General features: G+C 40.4%; 1 protein-coding gene across 4 annotated transcripts in view; it reads left to right on the forward strand.

Moving 5' to 3' along the window:
- Window positions 1-22,856, forward strand: part of DCLK1 (doublecortin like kinase 1) — a 348,042-nt gene that overhangs the window by 268,060 nt on the left and 57,126 nt on the right. For 2 of the 4 annotated variants that reach the window (XM_034758612.1, XM_034758613.1), the window contains exon 6: window positions 7,678-7,772. In XM_034758612.1, the coding sequence (XP_034614503.1) occupies window positions 7,678-7,772 (95 nt within the window). Of the gene's footprint in view, window positions 1-6,435; window positions 6,759-7,677; window positions 7,773-14,731; window positions 19,718-22,856 lie in introns of those variants that run through there. The other 2 variants (XM_034758615.1, XM_034758614.1) reach the window with 2 other exon arrangements.

A 22,856-nucleotide genomic window follows, 5' to 3' on the forward strand; every position in this document is an offset into this window, starting at 1 on the left:
AAAACAGACTTTGACTCCCTCAGGGAACTGATGGGCAGGATCCCCGGAAAGGCTAATATGAGGGGGAAAGGAGTCCAGGAGAACTGGCTGTATTTTAGAGAAGCCTTATTGAGGGCGCAGGAACAAACCATCCCAATGCGCAGAAAGAATAGCACATATGGCAGGTGACCAGCTTGCCTTAACAGAGAAATCTTCGGTGAGCTTAAACACAAAAGGAAAGCTTACAAGAAGTGGAAACTTGGACAGATGACTAGGGAGGAGTATAAAAATATTGCTTAGCATGCCGGGGTATAATCAGGAAGGCCAAAGCACAATTGGAGTTGCAGCTAGCAAGGGATGTGAAGGGTAACAAGAAGGGTTTCTACAGGTATGTTAGCAACAAGAAGAAGGTCAGGGAAAGTATGGGACCCTTACTGAATGGGGGAGGCAACCTAGTGACAGATGATGTGGAAAAACTGAAGTACTCAATGGTTATTTTTCCTTGGTCTTCACAGACAAGGTCAGCTCCCAGACTGCTGCACTGGGCAGCACAGTATGGGGAGGATGTGAGCAGTCCTCAGTGGTGAAAGAACAGGTTAAGGACTATTTAGAAAAGCTGGACATACCCAAGTCCATGGAGACAGAAGCAATGCATCCGAGGGTGCTGAGGGAGTTAACTGATATGATTGCAGAGCGACTGGCCATTATCTTTGAAAACTCGCAGCGATTGGGTGAGGTCCCGGACGATTGGAAAAAGGCAAATATAGTGTCCATCTTTAAAAAAGGGAAGAAGGAGAATCTGGGGAACTATAGACCAGTCAGCCTGACCTAAGTCCCCGGAAAAGTCATGGAGCAGGTCCTCAAGGAATCCATTTTGAAGCATTTGGAGGAGAGGAAAGTGATCAGGAACAGTCAACATGGATTCACTAAGGGCAAGTCATGCCTGACCAACATGATTGCCTTTTATGATGAGATAACTGGGTCTGTGGATATGGGGAAAGTGGTGGACATGATATACCAAGACTTTAGCAAAGCTTTCGATACGGTCTCCCACTATACTTTCCTGAAAGTTAAAGTAGTATGGATTGTATGAATGGACTATAAAGTGGATAGAAAGCTGGCTAGATCATCGGGTTCAACAGGTAGCGATCAATGGCTCAAGCTCTAGTTGGCAGCTGGTACCAAGCAGAGTGCCCCAGGGGTTGGTCCTGAGGCCGGTTTTGTTCAACATCTTCATTAATGATCTGGATGATGGGATGGATTGCACCCTCAGCAAGTTCATGGATGAGACTAAGCTGGGGGGAGAGGTAGATACACTGGGGGGGAGGGATAGAGTCCAAAGTGACCTAGACAAATTAGAGGATTGGGCCAAAAAATCTGATGAGGTTCAACAAGGACAAGTGCAGAGCCTTGCACTTAAGAAGGTAGAATCCCATGCACCGCTACAGACTGGGGACCAACTGGCTAAGCAGCAGTTCTGCAGAAAAGGTCCTCGGGATTACAGTGGAAGAGAAGCTGGATATGAGTCAACAGTGTGCCCTTGTTGCCAAGAAGGCTAACTGCATTTTGGGCTTTATAAGTAGGGGCATTGCCAGCAGATCGAGGGACGTGATCATTCCCCTCTATTCGACATTGGTGAGGCCTCACCTGGAGTACTGTGTCCAGTTTTTGGCCCCACGCTACAAGAAGGATGTGGAAAAATTAGAAAGAGTTCAGCAGAGGGCAACAAAAATGATTAGGGGGCTGGGGCACATGATTTACGAGGAGAGGCTGGGGGAACTGGGATTGTTTAGTCTGCAGAAGAAAAGAGTGAGGGGGAGATTTGATAGCAGCCTTCAACTACCTGAAGGGGGATTCCAAAGAGGATAGAGCTAGGCTGTTTTCAGTGGTGGCAGATGACAGAACAAGAAACAATGGTCTCAAGTTGCAGTGCGGGAGGACTAGGTTGGATATTAGGAAATCCACTATTGGATCCAGAATCTCCTTCCTTAGAGGTTTTTAAGGCCCGGCTTGACAAAGCCCTGGCTGGGATGATTTAGTTGGTGTTGGTCCTGCTTTGAGCAGGGGGTTGGACTAGATGACCTCCTGAGGTCTCTTCCAGCCCTAATCTTCTATGGAGTTGCATCTTAGCACTGCAGTAAAGATATAGGTGTCGTCTTGTAACAGTGAATGGGATTCTTCCGTCCTAAGTGCAGGACTCTGCACTTGTCCTTGTTGAACCTCATCAGGTTTCTTTTGGCCCAATCCTCTAATTTGTCTAGGTCCCTCTGTATCCTATCCCTACCCTCCAGCATATCTACCACTCCTCCCAGTTTAGTGTCATCTGCAAACTTGCTGAGAGTGCAGTCCACACCATCCTCCAGATCATTAATGAAGATATTGAACAAAACTGGCCCCAGGACCGACCCTTGGGGCACTCTGCTTGAAACCGGCTGCCAACTAGACATGGAGCCGTTGATCACTACCCGTTGAGCCCGACAATCTAGCCAGCTTTCTATCCACCTTATAGTCCATTCATCCAGCCTATACTTCTTTAACTTGCTGGCAAGAATACGGTGGGAGACCGTATCAAAAGCTTTGCTAAAGTCAAGGAATAACACATCCACTATTTTCCCCTCATCCACAGACCCAGTTATCTCCTCATAGAAGGCAATTAGGTTAGTCAGGCATGACTTCCCCTTCGTGAATCCATGCTGATTGTTCCTGATCACTTTCCTCCCTGCTAAGTGCTTCAGAATTGATTCCTTGAGGACCTGCTCCATGATTTTTCCAGGGACTGAGGTGAGGCTGACTGGCCTGTAGTTCCCCGGATCTTCCTTCTTCCCTTTTTTAAAGATGGGCACTACATTAGCCTCTTTCCAGTCATCCGGGATCTTCCCCGATCGCCATGAGTTTTCACAGATAATGGCCAATGGCTCTGCAATCATATCCGCCAACTCCTTTAGCACCCTTGGATGCAGCGCATCCGGCCCCATTGACTTGTGCTCGTCCAGTTTTTCTAAGTAGTCCTGAACCACTTCTTTCTCCACAGAGGGCTGGTCACCTTCTCCCCATACTGTGCTGCCAAGTGCAGCAGTCTGGGAGCTGACCTTGTTCGTGAAGACAGGCAAAAAAATCATTGAGTACATTAACTTTTTCCACATCCTCTGTCACTAGGTTGCCTCTCTCATTCAGTAAGGGGCCCACACTTTCCTTGACTTTCTTCTTGTTGCTAACATACCTGAAGGAACCCTTCTTGTTACTTTTAACATCTCTTGCTAGCTGCAACTCCAAGTGTGATTTGGCCTTCCTGATTTCACTCCTGCAAGCCTGAGCAATATTTTTATACTCCTCCCTGATCATTTGTCCAATCTTCCACTTCTTGTAAGCTTCTTTTTTGCTTTTAAGATTAGCAAGGATTTCACTGTTTAGCCAAGCTGGTCAGCTGCCATATTTACTATTCTTTCTACACATCGGGATGGTTTTTTCCTGCAACCTCAATAAGGATTCTTTAAAATACGGCCAGCTCTCCTGGACTCCTTTCCCCCTCATGTTATTCTCCCAGGAGATCCTGCCCATCAGTTCCCTGATGGAGTCAAAGTCTGCTTTTCTGAAGTCCAGGGTCCGTATTCTGCTGCTCTCCTTTTTTCCTTGTGTCAGGATCCTGAACTCGACCATCTCATGGTCACTGCCTCCCAGGTTCCCATCCACTTTTTTGCTTCCCCTACTAATTCTTCCTAGTTTGTGAGCAGTAGGTCTAGAAGACCTCTGCCCCTAGTTGGTTCCTCCAGCACTTGCACCAGAAAATTGTCCCCTACATTTTCCAAAAACTTCCTGGATTGTCTGTGCACCGCTGTATTGCTCTCCCAGCAGATATCAGGGTGATCAAAGTCTCCCATGAGAACCAGGGCCTGCGATCTAATAACTTCTGCTAGTTGTCGGAAGAAAGCCTCATCCACCTCATCCCCCTGGTCTGGTGGTTTATAGCAGACTTCCACCACGACATCACCCTTGTTGCTCACACTTCTAAACTTAATCCAGAGACTCTCAGGTTTTTCTGCAGTTTCATACCGGAGCTCTGAGCAGTCATACTCCTCTCTTACATACAATGCAACTCCCCCACTTTTCTGCCCTGCCTGTCCTTCCTGAATAGTTTATATCCATCCATGACGGTACTCCAGTCATGTGAGTTATCCCACTAAGTCTCTGTTATTCCAATGACGACATAGTTCCTTGACTGTGCCAGGACTTCCAGTTCTCCCTGCTTGTTTCCTAGGCTTCTTGCATTTGTGTATAGGCACTTAAGATAACTCGCTGATTGTCCCGCTTTCTCAGTCTGAGACAGGAGTCCTCCCTTCTTGCACTCTCCTGCTCGTGCTTCCTCCTGGTATCCCATTTCCCCACTTACCTCAGGGCTTTGGTCTCCTTCCCCCAGTGAACCTAGTTTAAAGCCCTCCTCACTAGGTTAGCCAGCCTGCTTGCGAAGATGCTCTTCCCTCTCTTCAGTAGGTGGAGCCCGTCTCTGCCTAGCACTCCTCCTTCTTGGAACACCATCCCATAGTCAAAGAATCCAAAGCCTTCTCTCCGACACCACCTGCGTAGCCATTGGTTGACTTCCACAATTCGACGGTCTCTACCCAGGCCTTTTCCCTGCACAGGGAGGATGGACGAGAACACCACTTGCGCCTCAAACTCCTTTACCCTTCTTCAGTAGTCTGCAGTGATCCGCTCAAGGTCATTCTTGGCAGTATCATTGGTGCCCACGTGGAGAAGCAGGAAGGGGTAGCGATCCAAGGGCTTGATGAGTCTCGGCAGTCTCTCCGTCACATCGTGAATCCTAGCTCCTGGCAAGCAGCTCTCGGTTTTCTCGGTCAGGGCGGCAGCTAGATGACTCAGTCCCCCTGAGGAGGGAGTCCCTGACCACCACCACCCTCCTCCTTCTCTTGGGAGTGGTGGTCGTGGAACCCCCATCCCTAGGATAGTGCATCTCATGCCTTCCAATCGGTGGAGTCTCCTTCTGCTCCCTTCCCTCAGATGTATCATCTACTCCACTCTCCGCATTAGTACCTGTGGAGAGAACATGAAAACGGTTGCTCACCTGTATCTCCATTGCTGGTACATGGACGCTCCTCTTTCTTCTTTTGGAGGTCACATGCTGCCAAATTTCTTCACCGTCCCTCAGTCCCCTCTGCGCAACCTGCTCCGATTCTTCAGAACATTGTACCTGTAGAAGCATATCTTGACGTCTGTCCAGGACATCTTCATTTTCTCTTATGCAACGCAGGGTCGATACTTGTTTCTCCAGACCTCGAACCTTCTCTTCCAATATGGAGACCAGCTTGCACTTTCTACAGACAAAGTCACTTCTGTCCTGTGGAAGAAAGACAAACATGGCACAACCTGTGCAGGTTACAACAACTCAGTTGGTCCTGCTTGGAGCAGGGGGTTGGACTAGATGATCTCCTGAGGTCTCTGAGGAATCTTCTCTGATTCTAAACTTTGAGACAGGTTAGCTGAACTGTTCCTTCTAAGCACAACATGTATTGCAAGTCACAGGGACAGTAGTGGTCTCTGAGGTACCTGGCATCTAAATCATTTAGGGTTTCTTAAATGGTAGCCAGCACTTTGAATTTCACCCTGACAATAGCCAGGTATAAGAGGATCTGATCAGTTTAAAAGGCTTTTTGCACTATTATAGCTAATGCTTCTAAATGGCCTTTAAGTTTATACCCTAATAGACAAAATTGCAATAGTTTAACATTGATTAAAAAAACAAACATATTTGAAGATTAGACTCAAGCAGCTTATTTTTAATCTCTCTCTATCCCTTTTCTCTCCCTGGCCAAACAAAATATCTTCATGCAGCCCCTACACATTAATAGAGCTAGTTTTAGATGCAGAAATCATGTTATTGGTCACACCCACTTTGTTTGCTCTTCAAGATACTGTATGAACTTCCATAAATATGTGCATGTGCCACACACTCCCCCAACACTGTGCTGATACGTACAAGCCCTTACCCTTGCTATGAACTGAACCTTAAGCCTAGCTGAGTGAAATGTGTGTCTGTAAAGGCAGCCTATTTACCTGCAAATTAACTTTCTCATCATTCCAGTGGATACCACAAAGATATTGTACACTTTTCTCTTAACAAATGCATTGCAAAAGGCAGGTAATATGCAGCAGTATGGTGATCTTTACTTACCATGCTGTATAACATGTTTTATAATGCTCTTTAGAGCAGCATCAGACGATAAATGTATGTGGGCCTAATATTTACCACTGAGATATTTGCTACATTAAGAAAAATCTATTAAAATACCCACTGCATTCTTTGAAGGATTTAGCAGTTGCTAGACTGCCAGTCAGCCAAGGGTACACAAGAGTTATTGTCATTTTGATTTTCAGATGAGTCATTTGGTATATTGCCCCCAAAGGCTCTTCATTATGATTCAGTGCACAGCATATAACATTGCTTTGGCTTTCTGGGCTTCATGGAATCCGAGTGGGGGTTGCAGTTGCTCGGCATTCTGAAGCAGCGGCTTTATGTTTAATTGACACCTTTGATGTAGCCCTAAGACAGCACCTGCACCTCCCACTGCTGCTCTGAAGACGTCAGCCTTACGCAGAAAAGGCTTCTGCTTATGAGTCCTGCATCTCATTCAGCTCACTCTGTGAGCAGCCCTAGCTATCCTTAACTAATCCCACCGCTTCCCATCTTTGCTACAGGAAAAGAATTTTTGTGCTTGCTATCATCAGGTTAAACACTAAGACTGTGTCCATGTTAGAACTCATAGAAGGTAAGTTAAATGCCTTATTGATATGTTAGTATGTAAATATTCATATAAGATTGAGAATTCAGGTGTCTAGTTGCTGATTTTTTTTTCTGAAACTGACAAATATGATTGTTAATATGCCAGTTGTTTGTTTAAAGAGTGTGTGCATATAATGCATTTCTTTCTATGCTTTAGTAAGCTTTTAAGAACATTATTGGCATCCTCTATGTGATACTCTTCAGGTATTAGGTATTTAATTTTACAGAGCATGTCATATAAAGGCTGAAAATGCTTCTAACATTAAATACATTGAAATATTTTGAAGGAACTTTACTATTTAAGTAAGTGATGATTTGGTATAATGTATACCTGAGATTTTATGGCCAGTTCAGTTGAATGTCTGAAGTCCATCCGAGTTAGTTCTGGGATGATGTTTGGGTCAGATAGTAATGCAAAAATGTCTTCAAACAAGTGAGGGTTTAACAGCAAGCTACAGTGAATTGTTCTTGCAAGCAGTGCTGCTTTTTATTCCTAGTTCGTAGCACTGAGAGGCATAATTAAATGGGATGAAAGGGATTAAATATAGGTAATATTTGTTAAGGCAACAAAGCATTATGGCTTTCCATGATATGCATGCATAAGCACTATACGGTTTAAGAAAATGTAATGAAGTTCATCACCATTGACTTAAACAGTTGTTTTAGGTTGGCTGCTTATTTGTTTAAGCACTGTATAAATTGGCAGTGTGAGAGTCACAGTGCTAGAAAAGCAGTTCATTTCTGCACTACCTTATTTAACATTTACAAATGTGAAAAGGGTGAATGGGTACCTTAAGAAAAAGTAGATAGAATTAATACATGCTTATTAATTATTTTCCTCTGCTTTTACTCTGTAGGTACATGAGCCGAACATTTATTTCTGTATTTATTTATTGTTCTTCTAGTTAATGGAACCCCTGGTAGCCAGCTTTCTACTCCCCGCTCTGGGAAGTCTCCAAGCCCATCTCCTACCAGCCCAGGAAGCCTGCGAAAACAGAGGGTAAGGAAAGAAGGAACTGATTTTTGAGACTGGCTGAGCAAGGATTTGGCATGGGTGCCACCAAAATTGCCTTCCCCAAAAGTGTTCATTACACCTAGCCAGAAGTATGGGGTGGAAGAGGTTGGCTACAATTCTTGTTGTGCCCGTGCAACACTCTTAAACATCTGGAATGCAACTGTTCTCCATCTAGCAGAATATTAAGTGTGCTGGGTAATGGCTTACCTTTAAGAAGAAAAAAAGAGGTCTTTGCTCTTGCTTTCAGAACACTTTTATGTCTTTGTTTTTTTGCGAAGCATTTCACAACTGGAGGAAAAGTTAGACCTCCTAAAAGTTCCATATTTATTTATTGGCACCCCAGCTTTAATTCTAAGGTAAAGTGAAGGAGTGCTCTGTGGAATTTAGCTATATTATCATGACCATATACAATAATTTTTTGTTCGGCCAGCCAAAGTGGCTCAGCATCAAGGCAAGAGCGGGATGTATTAGTGTTTTGGAGGCCCAGGATCATCAATAGATTTTCAATTCCTGTACCAAAAGCCTAGGTATATAGTGTACCTAACCATCATCGTATTCCCTTTAGTATGATGGTGGTAGCTGTGTTATTGCTGTAGTATAACAGAACATTTTTGGTTCAACATAGCATTCTTGTGTATGGGAGTGGGCAGGTCAGTGCTGTGCTCACTGATTTAATTAATTGGATTCGTCCAAAGAGAATGAAACGGATGTCTATTGATCTTCTCTGCTGACATTTTCTCAACTGTGGTCTGTGGGCCTCAGAGAAATCATCTTTGAGTCACTGCATCATGTCTCAGATTGGCTTGCAAATGCAGTTGGACTCAGGCTTTCTCAGCCTCCTTCAATTTTAAATAAACTCTGAGTTAGCTTCCTGTCTCTATGAAGTAGGGAGTAATAAGCAAACCTGACAGTTGTGACTCGAAGCCTCAGTTTAGTCAGGTTTTGGATTATTTGGAACACAGGTAGGTAAGAACTTGAGTTGCATTTGGTGTGAGTTGTTCCTGAAGCCCTCTCCTTGGTAGCAGTGTCATCTTGGTCCTTTTGATCTGACTCCCAAGGTTTATTGGATTAATTGTTAGTAGGTCGCTGTGGGTGGGGGAAATGTCATCTGAATTTGCTGGATTTCACGGTGATGATACGGGTCTCTATCGAGGTGGATGGCATCATCAGCAGAAAGTATTTTTTTCCTTGGCTCTGAGGCCACCTCTTTTCCTGATACATCTCAGTCTTCTCCCTCCCCATCACTGATGCTGTTTTTGCATCAGGAAGGGCAGAAGACCTTTTCTCTTATTAATGATGTTCATTAGGGGAGGGTTGAAAGGAAGCCATGTGGTCAGCACCTTTCCATGCCAAGTGCATCACCTCTACCTGTTTTTGATTTCCAAATGTGGAGCGTAAGGCACATGGATTCTTCCTATCCAGTACCTCTTCTTGGGAAGAAGATGTTCCAATTACACAGGGTTTTAAACATTGCGTGGTGGTGGTATGATCAAAATGTTCAGCAAATTGGAAATCTTCTTTTGAAATTCAAGATAAACTAAAGGAGCGATAACTCTTCTGTAAAAGGGTCAGGTTCTGCCCTCAATAATTGCCAGCAGTCCCACTGATTTCAGTGGGAGATGCATGTGTTCCTGTGGGCAAAATGTGGCCCAAAGCTTTGTCTGTAGGGGAAAAAAGAGAAAAAGATATGTGAACGTGGGGTATACACAGGTGCACGCTATGTAAAGATTGCAAAACCCTGTATTATGTCTTTTTATAAAGAGACAAAATATGTGTATACATGTAGAAACATATATTACATTACATGCAAAAAAACTGCATTAAAATGTTATTTAGATTGCAAAGTCAAACATTTTAAAGTTAGAGAATGCAAGAAGTACGGTGGCCTGTGCATCTAACTCAGTTCTGTTGTGTGTCCAAACTATGCATTTAACGAGTCAAAAGTCCTGTGGCAAAAATACTACGTGATCACGTAATTAAAGATCATAATGCACAGGCACAAGGGACAAATTATGGATGCACAGGCAGCCATAAACTGGCATTTTATAACTTTGAGTGTTGTACTTTACATCCTAAAAAGTCTTTTTTAATGTTTTTTTTTAATGCAATTGCCTGGGATTGTTTTTTCCAAGGAAAAGTGAATGAACAAGTTATTTTATATCTGATTGTAACAAACTCCCCTTCATGCATCAATGGGGTTTGATCCATGAGCCTTCAGCACTGCAGCATAAGCTGCAACCATTTGAGCTTCAGGACTAACTACATTAGCCAGCAGCAGGAAAAGGTTGTTATCCGAGAGTCGGGAGATGGCTTCTGATACTATGTGCTAGGATCACAAGGTGGTTGAGGGGAGCCTGGTCTCTGACACACTCACACTCTCTCTCTCTCTCTCCACGATGCTGGGAAGTGGAGGACTCCTGTCCCATGTGGTTCCCTTGTGGGGTGGACATGAGCTGCTTGCACCATGTCCTAGATCTCGGTGGTTTATGGGTGGATCCCAGCTAGATCCTGTCTTCTGCTTGGGAGATGGGAGAATTCCTGTCCCAGATGGTGCCTCCAGAGGGCCGATGAGACACTTACCCTATATGCTCCATCCCCATCGGCAGGAGTTAGGAGAGTGCCTGACCTATGTCTTGTTGCCAGGGGGATGAGATGCTAAGCCAATGTGATGTGCTGGATCTGGGAAGGGAGGGGGTTGTCAAAGAAATCCCAGCCTGGCTCTCTACCCGAACCTCCTTCCAGATACATATGCTCTGGTAGCTCTTTGGTGTTCCTGGTACATTGTCTGCTGCTATGGCAGTAGCCTGGGCGAGGCTATTTAGAATGTTCAGTGATTTAGGCAGGCTGCTAGAATTGTCTAGCTGAAGGGAAATGGTCATTTATAACACTTTGGAATTTAATGGTAGAAAGAAACGTCACTTGTAGCTTGAAGAGTTTCTCCCCATTGAATATCAAAGGCCTGTTGCAAACTATAGGGGTATTCATGCTTCTCAAAGAAAAGATCCTAAGAATCTTTTATAGTTTAAAGTGTTAGGCAACCTAAGTATAGGGGTTGCTACCATCACCCCATATATTTGTGCATATACAGTAACTCCTCACTTAACATTGTAGTTATGTTCCTGAAAAATGCAACTTTAAGTGACCTCCCCTCAGCCTCCTGAACACCACGTCCTCACTCCTCCCCCCAGCCTCCTGAAAGCAGCAAACCAGCTGATTGCCGTGGCTAGGAGGGAGGGGGAGGCTGCGCGCTGCGTCCTCGCTCCTCCCCTCAGCCTCCTGAACGCCGCAAGACAGCTGATTGCCGCAGGCAGGAGGTGGGGGGAACAGGGGAAAGGCATTGATCCGCAGGGTACGCCAGTGGGTGGGAGGCGCTGGGGGTGGCGTGGCATAGGGGAGCTGATGGGGGGCTGCCAGCCGTGGACAAAGCATATATATATAACGATGTTATAGCGGAACATTGCACAACTTTAAACATGCATGTTCTGTAATGGAGCCGGGATGTAAGATCGAGAGGATGTTAAGTGGGGAGTTACTGTACTTTTAAAAGATGAAATCTTGGCCCTGTTGAAGTCAATGAAAGTTTTGCCTTTTACTTCAATAGGGCCAGTGTAACCCACACGCCTCCTAGGTGTGGTATTCTGTCACATCTAGTGGCACTGAGACCCCTTAGGCCTGGGCTACACTAGCGGGGGGATTCGAACTAAGATACGCAACTTCAGCTACGCGAATAGTATCTTAGTTCAACTTACCTGGCCGTCCTCACGGCGGTGAGTCGACTGCCGCAGCTCCCACGTCGACTCCGTTTACTCCTCCTGCCGAGGTGGAGTACAGGCGTCGATTCGCGGATCTATTTATCGCGTCCAGACGAGATGCAATAAATCGATCCCCGATACATCGAACACTACCCGCCAATCCAGCGGGTAGTATAGACATACCCTTAGAGAGATAAAATGAGTCTGCTCTAGAACCTTAGCTAAGAGCCAGTTGGTTTTGAGATTAGTATTTTAATATTTCTATTGTGTACTTCCACAGCTGCATAGTTGAAAATCCATGCAATTTAGGAATGCCACAATGCGGGCAGGGACCGTCTGTATTCTGTGTTTGCACAACACCTGGCATAATGGGGTCCTTGTCCAGGACTAGGGTTCCTAGATACTACAGTAATACAAATAAATAAATAAATAAATAAATAGCAGAAAAATCACATCATCTTTAATTACTTTGGATATTATTTACGTTTGTTGTTACATAGTGTTGTAAACAATACTATTACTTTAATCTTAGCAGAGGTTTTGTACCATGCATGTACCAACCTAATTTTTCAGTTCCTTTAATTATTTTAATTATAGTTTTGCTGCTTATCCTGAGACTAGTCCCCAGTGAGACTAATCAAGCTGAAAAGTTTAAAAATATAAAGTTCAGGAATTTTTTGTGGTATTGTGCAAAGAGGTCTTTATACAGCAGAAGTGTGGGATTTTTTTGATCATAACATAACAAAAATTGGTGGATACATTTTCCAGAACATTCATCTAAGTTGATGCACAGAAAATTTTATTTCAGCACTAGCTATCAAATAAATGCTAGTGGGTCAGCAAATACACTGGGATTCCCAACATTTCAAAAGTTGGATTTAGGTGTGCCTTCTGAGTGAGCTGTGAATGAAATAAAATGCATGGAACAAAACAAACTTTATTTTTGGTGGCTATTCCTTACGCTCAAAGGAGTCCTGGTGAAAATGACCCTAAAAATCTGTTTGATTAGAAAGTTTGATTAGCTCTCCTATCATGGCGTTCACTCAGCATCCTCCTGGCAGCTCGGGGGATCCTCTCTTTCCAGGTCCAACGCCCCCTTCTGCTGCTCACTGCATGCCCTGCAACTCAGGGTGCTCTGTCTTCTTGGCTTCTTTCTCTCCTAGGTCACTATACTCCTCCCTTTCCAGGGTATCAAAGACTTTCCTTACAAACCATTTCAGGCAGTCTTCTCATTCACTGTCCCGATGGTGCCACTTCCCCAGTGACTGGTAGGGGAACCTGGGCTCACCATCTATTCCAGGTTCCAGGTCAGGGCCCTCTAATCAGCAGCATCGGTCTGCACTATCCTAAACCTTAGTGCCTTTTTCCTAAGCCTCTTCTACACCTACTGTCTCCCGCTTTCTCTGAGTATGCCAGCCCAAACTCCCTCCTCCTAGGGAGTTAATGCAGACTAAATTCCATAGCTTCACCCACACCTCCCTTCCCCCAGGGAGTGACTGCAGATTTCTTCCCTCTGCTATCGGCTCTCTGGATTTATAGAAGCCCCCTCTGTTCCTGCACAGATGATCTTCCCCTAATTAGGGCTTACCTCTCAGCCTAAGTATCCCCCAGCTTGCAGCCTAATAAGTTAATTGATCCCTCTGGCCTACAGTAACCCTTTCAGAATGAGTGTGGGGAACATACTCCATCACATCTCCTAACAAATGGGTGCATTTCTGTGCATTATGCTTCAGAAATACCAAACCACAACAATATGTACATATGGGAGAAGTTTGAATAATAAGCTAAATAGTTACATTAACAATTAGAAAGGACTGTTTACAGTTATGCCTCAGCCTATACTAAAAGACAGGGACACATTTAATGCATGATTTTCAGAATCTGGGGCCCATTTTGCATGCTGTATGTATGCATGCGAATTGGTGATTTATGAGCACACTTGGCTGTTATGGATACAGGTATGTATAATTCTTGACTTGTGTGCATGCAAAGAAAACACAAATGTTCATGGGTTATGATCTTTTATTTTTTAAAACAAAACAAAAGAAACCCATACATCTTAAATATTCCTTTTTTTTAAGTCAAGATTTTTAGGATTTAAAAAAATAATAATGCTCTCCCGAGGAAGAAAATTTGAATAATATTACTGCTGAGTCCATCAATCTTCACCATTTTCATGTGAGGTGTTTGTGTACAATTGCAGGTTTCGGCAATGTCTGTCTTGTATTTGTTTTAATATTTGTAAACCCATGACACGTTTAAAAGAATCCTAGTGTGAGACTCAAGGTATCCATGCTGTTTTAATGAGTTGTGTTGTATAGGGGGATAGTAAGCCACTGGGGAACATAGAATTCATTTCCTCCCTCTCTGAACCACTTCTACTTATTTCACCTTGAAATGATGCTGCTCTACCATGCACCTTTCTGCTTGGTGAACTTTTTCTTGTATTGCATATCTTTGAGAAACATGTTGACTTGTGTAGGTTGGATGAGGCTACCCATTATACTCCCACACCTCTGGCATTTGAGGATTATCTGATCAGTCAGAGGATGCTTAGAGTGGGTGTTGAAAAATAGTCGTTGCGCCTCTCTCTCCCTGCCTCTCTCTCCCTCTCCCTGCTGATATGAGCTTGTTGCTTGGCTACCATCAGAAAGAGCCAGTGACTAGGGATTTTAACATGCTGTCTTTTTACCAAATAAAAAAAAATGTGGAAAAAGCAGCACCACTGTCAGATAGTTCTATATATGCAACCACAGTATTGAGGGTTAGCTGCCCTAGGATCAAATATTTCTGGACCCATGCTACATAGGTCCAGTGGCCTTTAGGTCTTGATGATCTTATATTACAAGGTAAGCATTTACTTTTCTGTTACTGTTTGAGAAGGAAACAAAGGGAAAATATTACTTGAACTTCATATTGCCAAGTCCCAAAGTGATATGAGATTCTGCAAAGCAATCAGATACTGTTTTATTACAGGGCATTTATTAGTTAAGGTTAAAAAAATGCCATTTAAAATATTTCCTATTGACAAAATCTAGATTTACTTATGTTCCTAGGGCTCTGATGATTTAAGACAGGTTACTTTAAATTAAACCAACAATTCTGATCTACAACAGCAAAGAGATTATAGGACAGTTGCAGTGTAACAAATTGAACACAATAAACAAATCTATACTGCCCTTCATCTTACAGGACCTGTATCGCCCACTCTCTTCGGATGATTTGGATTCAGTAGGAGACTCAGTGTAAAAGAGAAAATGGAACAGTGTTTATGGTTTGTGATTTGGTGAAGGTTTAACATTTCTTATGAGATTAGCTGCTAATTTACAGTAACAGTGAATTGCACAAAAGAGTTTTGCATATTTAATATTAAAGTCATAAAGTCAAATATATACAAATTTATGGAGGCATTTGTGGTTTTACCACTTCTTTTTGATGCAAGCTTTATGGTAAGGCATTGAGTGCTTGACTCAGAAATGAAAACTAAGCATTTGTGCACACATTATGGGATAATGATTGGGTTAGGTGAATCTAATGAAGAAATCCATTATGGGCACAGAAGAGCACTCCTATTATCTTCTGAAACAGTGATCATATGTTCACAGTTTTTCATATAGTCCTCTTTATTTGCTATGGTAGGGACATGAACATTTTTTGATCTGTTAATAAATAGCTCAACTTGTGTGACAAAACACAATTGTGACATCAGACATTCACCACCACCCTGTCCCTCCATAATATGAGCATTTACACTTATTCGATAACACGATTTCCAATGAGTTCTTAATCAAAAGAAAGAAAATTGAGAAACCATATATGGTTGCTAACTGAAAAGAAATGCTTTCAAAGAACTGTTAACAGTATCTTCACTGTACTACAATTTGATCACTGTATGAAAAATGACATTTCACAGGCAGCATGAATATGATATTGTACCATGTCAGAGCTGTTATATTAATCACTCTTGTATTGCATAGGAAAGTAAATATTAATAAGAAAAACATCTATTTAGTTGGAAAATACATACAGTATGCTGTCTGCCAGCAGGTCTAACATACACACAATGACACCTTTTTTTTGCAAACACATATTTTGCTTACAAAGTGAGTATTTTTCACTTGTGTTAAAGATAAGAAAATATTTCTCAGACTCTGACATAAAGTATGTTTTGTATCTTTTCCAAACAGGCCAGTTGAAAAGTGAAAACCTTTAAAAATGGTGGTATTATGAATCAACCTCTTAAGGTCTGAATTTTTCTGAGTTCCTTTACTTTCTATATCATGGACATATTGTACAACATTAATATGCAAAACTCCTTTAGTGTTAAAGTAGATCTTGCATTATAACCAGCTGCTTAACACATACCTACTAATTTTGTTTGTTTTCTGCTGCTTTATTGTGAGACTATGAGCTAACTAATATAATTTACATAGTTATGGTCTTTCCAGTTATATGTTAAATCTTAATTTAATATTTATTCTTTATATTTAAGGCATAGAGTAGTGGTCATATATTTTTAGTAGTTCATTTACTTCTAGTATATCGAATACTTATGATTTAAGACTTAGGAATCTGGCAACAATGGTTGTGACACTCTTTTTAAACAAAAAATCTACGCAGGTGGTATTTTTGAGGTGATTGGTAACATCCCAATACAGCATCTTTAAAAAAAAAAAAAAATCAGGAAAATTTGCTTAAATACCCAGAGGATTGTTAGCTACTATATAGCAACTTTTAAATGTAATATTTTACATTTATGCTAATTTGTCCTTAATAAAATCATGCAACTGGACATGGTACTATCGCTTGCAGTCTAGTGCATTACCATTGTGTTTACAGAGAATATTGAAAACAAAAAATTGAAAGGGCAGCAGAACACAGCACTTACCCTTCTATATATTCACTCTCTGGTTGTAGTATCATTTGGGGAGAAAGACACTGATCTGGCAGGCTTGTGAAGCAATTGGATTAATCCATTTTGAACACATGATTCACCATACCTGCTTCAGAGTTCAGGTTCAAAATGATTTCCAACAGAAATTGAGAGGCCTCTGCCGAGATCAAAAGGTGCCCTGTTTTACCTAAAAGACTCAACAACTGTGAAGTTACTTGTGCTTGTGCCTGTTGTTGATATTTCTTTGTAAAAGGAATTACTTAATCCAGTAGAGTCCATAATAGGTGACAGTGGGTTGGCATCAGTTGCCAAAAATGCAAAGAAAGCAATGGCAGAGAAACAAAATAGCTATTGGCTCTATGGGATTGGTTTTATCTGCAAAGAAAAGAAATTCCCAGAATTTTAACTTGCCTACTTTCTGTCTTATGGACTACTACTTGCTCAGAGCAGTCCATTAAGCATTTTTCTTTCTTCACAAACAGTAGATATTGCCAGTGAATCTGAATTCCATGGCTTTGGTAGCTGTGGAGGGGGAACATGGACTTTAGGACTAACAGTTGACAGATCTCATTGCCAATTTTCCTTCCAGGCTGTTTCAAAGGGTATGCTAGTCCCTAACATTTAATCATTTAAACATACGATTCTTTTTAAAGGGTTATTCAAGGGACACTTTATATCATTTACTTTAGAGATGGAAGTCCCTTAAAGTTTGAAAAAGCACGCTGCTTATAAACGTTAAGATTCCCTTTTATGTGGAGTGTAATTCCATTATACATGAGCAGAAATTAAATGTTTCTTTGGACCAAGACCATAAGGTTCCAGTTTATTGGTGAACTGAAAGTGTTAACTTGGTACTGTAGCTTTGCTTGCAAATAGTACAACTTTTATTTTGTCATCTGGCTTTGTCACTGTTATTAAATAGCAGAATAGCTTAAGCACCTTCGTATTATTTGAACTTTGTATAGTTCCTCTCCTTATATTGCATGACATGTTCCTACCATAAGGAATTTACCATGTGGTTGAAAGTCGTGTATAGATTGTGAATGCTTTGCTTCCCCTTGAGCCTTGTGGTTAGTCATGAATATTTTCCTAATGCTTTCTACAACTTTTTTTTTTTAAAGCAACAAACAGTTCAAATGTGAAGCACAGTATATAAAAGGGCCAAATGGGTTTGAACCCATGGACAATTACATCATGTTTCTGGCTTCTTTAAATGAATGTATGAAAAAAATGTATTGGTCTTTTTGATATATTAAGGGCAGATGTTCACCTGGTGCAAATTTTCATCGCTTTATTAAAGTCAATGGATCTACGACAACTTACAATAGCTGAACATCTCCCCTGAGGAACTGTATACACTTTTAAAAGCTCTCATGTACACCTAATGGTGGGTCTGGTTCAGCTCTCTTTTAAATTAGTGGCAAAAACATCACTAACTTCAGTGGATGCAGGATTGGGTCCTTATACACAGCTATGTCTATGTATGGAGGTTGATCAATAATGGTAATGTTAAGAATGGTAATATTTTGACTTATTTGACCTTTTGCCCCATCATGAAGCATGCTGTCTTGCATTGTAATTAAATCATATTGTGTTGTAATATTATTAAAATTAAATCAGAAAGCTGTAGTTAACTAACAGCATCATAGTATGGAAAATTGCTTTGCAAAACCATAAAACAATTCAGGAAGAGTACATTTTATTTCTTCATTTTTAGCCCTTTGCTCCTTTTTTGTTATGGTATATGTGGCTGTAAAAATGTATACAGTTATATGGGGGTATTTATATAAATATGCATATGTCGTGTATACATGTATGCATATAGATTATAAGAAAGAATATGTAATGTTCTACAGCCTTAAAGAGTGTATGGCTTGAGATTATTGGCATGCTTAAAAAATTGAAATAAATAAATTGCTTGTTTTTTATACTTTTACAACTTTATAATTTACACTACAATGTGAACTTTATACAGCAAAGTATGTTGTTACAGAAGATGTCATCCAACTCTAAATGTTAAAATTGACAGTTCCAAAAAAAAAAAAAATCTTTAAATGGTACCCAAATTTACTATTTCATCCAAAAAAAAAAAAAAAAGGAAGAGTAAAAACAGAAAAACACAGAGGCTAAATTTACCTCTTCACTTGTTGAAAACAAATATTAATGTTTACTGCACGTTTCTTTAGTATACAATTATTATGCAAGCAAATACATCGATTGTAAATAATCTAACGCTGGGTTTTTTTGCTTGTCAATGGCAAGAAGAGAGATTCTCACCAGAATGTTCAATAAAAATCCAACCTTATGTCACAGTTAGAAATAGCTTTACATGTAGATACAGATATACAAATGGTTGTTTAAGACCATTCAAAATGTATTTGAGGCCTCACAGTAATAACAGCAGATCCCTGCCCTCTTAACAGGGGATATTCATAACTATACTTTTTTAGTAATACTTGTTGAATGGCCTACTCTGCCTATTTACCCTCTGTATATGATTTGTTAGAGTTGCTGAGTGACCATAGCTCCCATTTTAAATCATTGTGTGTGGTGGGTGGGGAGGGTGTGAGTGTGGGTGGGTGTATGTGTGTGCGGGTGTGTATACACACCTTTAGATAAAAGCTATATATATATATACACAGTGTGCACATACATATTTGTATGCATTTTAATGTCTGTATTTGTGCATCTTGATTATATTCATATTTCAATCACCTTGAGCAGTAAAGTATGAAAAAAAGTACTGTATTCATATACATACCCATTGTCTGATGTGTTGCAATGTAGAGGTAATTAGTTGTGGTTTTCCCTGTATACACTGTATTGAATTTAAACTCTGAGTGAAAGATGAACTAACACCATTTCTGCTAAGGCCTCTTCTTGTTAGTTGCACCATAGTATTGTAAATATTGACACATTAATCACAAAATAAGTTTAAGATTTTTACAAAGAGCTCCATATGGCCTTTTTTCCAAGAAAAGTGCTTGGATATTTTCTGCTCAGATATTGCGTTTTTGTATTAATGTGTTTCAGGAAACCAAAAAAACTATTGATTTATCAGCAAAACTCGTGAAACTTACAAAAATAAGTGCTGATTATTTGAAATAAAACAATCAGCTAAAAAAAAATCACTTCCATTTTCTGCCATTGTTACATCATACTGTGTTGTACTTGTGTTTCATATTTGGCCATGTCATACTGGTTGCAGTTTGTTGTATTGCTAGACTTAACATTATCATAAAATATTGTAAGTCATGTAATAAATAAATGGAAAAAAACCCATATACGATGTTCAGTGAGTTTATTTTGAAAATGTGAAAAGCAGGCTTCAAAATAATTCTCATAGTTATTATAGTATATACGTATTGGATGAGCATTGTTCATCTAATAGTCCAATTAATGTAAGCATGTGGGATTCATAGATCCTAAGAGGTTGCTCTAACTAGTGGATGCATTTCAGTAGCTTTTAAAATTTAAATTCTGGGCTCTAGTGTTTAGAGGTAAAAGGTCCTCTAAGGAAGAATTTTGTTTCTAATAGGTCCTTTGGAGACAGTAAATTTACCTGCCTAGAATTGCTTATGGGTGAATTTGTGAGTATGTGACAGGGGATAAATTTGAAGTATGAAGTGAGAAATTAGTGTGCTACAGCCTAAGCAGTGTACCAGGTTCTGCTGTCAACTGAGCTTTAGCAGCACTCTTCCTAAGTCACCTAATTATTAGAAAAATGTGTCTGCAAAGAATGTTGAACTGTACTTGCTGTATTTTAAAATAAATACCTTGTTTCCCCAGCACACCTTTGCCCTCTTTCGTTTATATTTCCCTAGCTTATTTCTGGGGAAAAACTTAGCAACAGATGACATTCCATCTCCTGCTGGTTACTGCCGCTTCAACTCATTTTCAAGAGCCGTTACTCTATAGGTCTGTGAGACTGACACAAATTCCAGCTCAGTCCACGTCCTGATCATTGGGAAATTAGTCTGCCAGGTTCAAAACTATTTTTCCCTTTAAAATGTTTGCGTTTTGCATTTTTTGTCAGTAATAAGGAGATGGCTACCAGCAGTAGCCTAATGAAGCTGTACTATATCAATAATTTAAAAGAGGGCACAAAATAACATAGAGTTAGAATTCCTTTCCTAAAATGCTCAGGGGTATTGGGAGAGTTTTTAAAATTCAGCCCGGACAAATAGATGAGATTAAAAATAAAAAACTGACCACAGTGCAACATTTCTAATCTAATGGAAGAAATAGGAAACAGAAATCTGTGACTTCCTTAAAATTTCTGTTTCTTCTGTTGCATTAAAGATATTATAATGTGTATGTGACTTCAAAAAAAAAAACACTTTCACTCTGCTACTGCATAAATAACTTTTACATTAAATGCAATATGGATATAGTAAAGTTGTGGGCCAACTTCCTAACAGCATGAATCTGATATATGTATATTTTAAAAACATCAATCTTTCCTCAGGAGATGCCAGAGAATGAGTGAGGGTAGAGACTAAATTACAACTGACCCTTCAAAGTAGTGGTTCATCCAGTTCCGGTTTAAGATTATTGCTTGAACACCAAATAGAAAACTGTTTTAGCCTTTCAGTATTGCACTTGCCCTGTAGGCAAACAGAATACTCAGACACGCTGATTCTACGGTGATGAGTGCAATACAAGAACCTATATAGAACAGAATACTTTAGTTTGCCATTTTTAGTTCTTTTCACCAGCACGATATTCCTGCAAACTTTCCTATCTCACCTTCACTCGCGTAAGCCCTCAAGAAAAGAACAAAACAGTTCCTAAATGAAACATATAGATTATTGCTTGTGTTTGAACTGATCTCTTTGCTCGCTGCAGTATTTCCTGAAGTGCATATGTGAAAAATGTGTAGCTCCTCAAGCAGGATCTCATTTAAATCATGTGCCTCAAGGCACTATGCCTAAAGTAGGACTATGGACAAGACTCATGCTTGCACACATTTCTTCTTCCCTTCTTTCCAGATGAAGGCAGCTTATTAATAAATCTAGATCTCGTGTGTCAGTTTAGTGGTGTATCCCAGCTTGAAAAGAAAACAATTGCATCATTTCTCTTTCTGCACATTGAAGTCCATTGACTTCCACTCTTTCAGCACAAAGACTGTGGATTTGAAGTTTCTCCATTAAGTAATTTTTACTAGCCTTATACTGTTTACTTGAGATTTGTTTTCTTCTCATCTGTATGTGCCAAAAAATGAAACTGATTAAACAAAGGAAAATAAAGAACATTTTTCACTGGATAGAGAGAGGGCAAAAGAACTTTGTTTAATCCTTGGCTTCTGTCTAGGCTGTAATATATAAAACTGAGTTTCTTCTTCAAAAATGGTACCAAAAAGTATTATTTTACTTTTTGTTGCTGAATGTTTTGCCCTCTGCATAGCCTTTTTAAAACATTTCCTGCTCTTGAAATATTTCCAGTTTATGTTATTCTCCTTTCTTATTGGTTGTACGGCAGTGTAACTTCAGTGGAATTAGGTGAGCAGAATCAGGCTCTTAATTTTATTTCTACACTGTTCTGTTACCCTTATTTTGTCACTAAACATGATGACGGTTAGACTAGGGAATGGGTTTCCAAGGGAGAAGGTGGAGGGTTAAGGTAATTTAATAACCTGAGTTAATTTATAACTGAACCAAACACACATGGGTTACAATATTGCATAGACAAGGAGATTGGCATGTTTGCCTAACTGGCCTCTTTAGTTTCTAGGAATCTCTATTGAATTTACATAATATTTCCTGGTGTGTTCAAACACACTACTGAAATGTTTAGCCTTTCCCCTTACCATGTCTGTGAAATCCTGGTTAATTCTTTGGGGATAGTCACTAATATGCTATAATAATTTAAAGAGTTCCCTTGCCATGTACCTCATCTCTGTGCCTGACCTACACTTTGTGTACTCATTTTACCCTGTTTCAGTAACACCCTTTTAAAAGAACACAACTCCTCATGTGTTCCCAACTCAGCTTCACACCTGTGTGGATTTCTGTTACTGAGATTTCATCCAGATGCTTCATTCACATTACCAAAATACAAAAGAATCTATTGTCTAAAGACTTTGTAGACTCCATATGCACTAATAAAGATTCCGATAAATTGGAAAACGTAATCCAATGTTCCGTTTTCAAGATTCGGGAATCTGATATGCATTAACCTGCTTTCTAGACATACTTGTTATGGGTTTCCTTTCATAACTGCTTCGTACCATAGTCCACAAAAATAATTCCCTCTGTTGTGCTGGACTGTGATGGAAGATGAGTTTTGAATCAAGGTGTATGTAGGAAGAGGAGAATCCTCAGATTTATATAATATTTTACCATACTCTTGTCCTTGAATTTGAGGAATGGCAGTTGAGGTACACCCTTTAAATATTTACAAAACAGTTGCTGAATAAATCTC

Source organism: Trachemys scripta, chromosome 1 (genome assembly GCF_013100865.1).
Source record: "Trachemys scripta elegans isolate TJP31775 chromosome 1, CAS_Tse_1.0, whole genome shotgun sequence".
Lineage (NCBI taxonomy): Eukaryota > Metazoa > Chordata > Testudines > Emydidae > Trachemys > Trachemys scripta.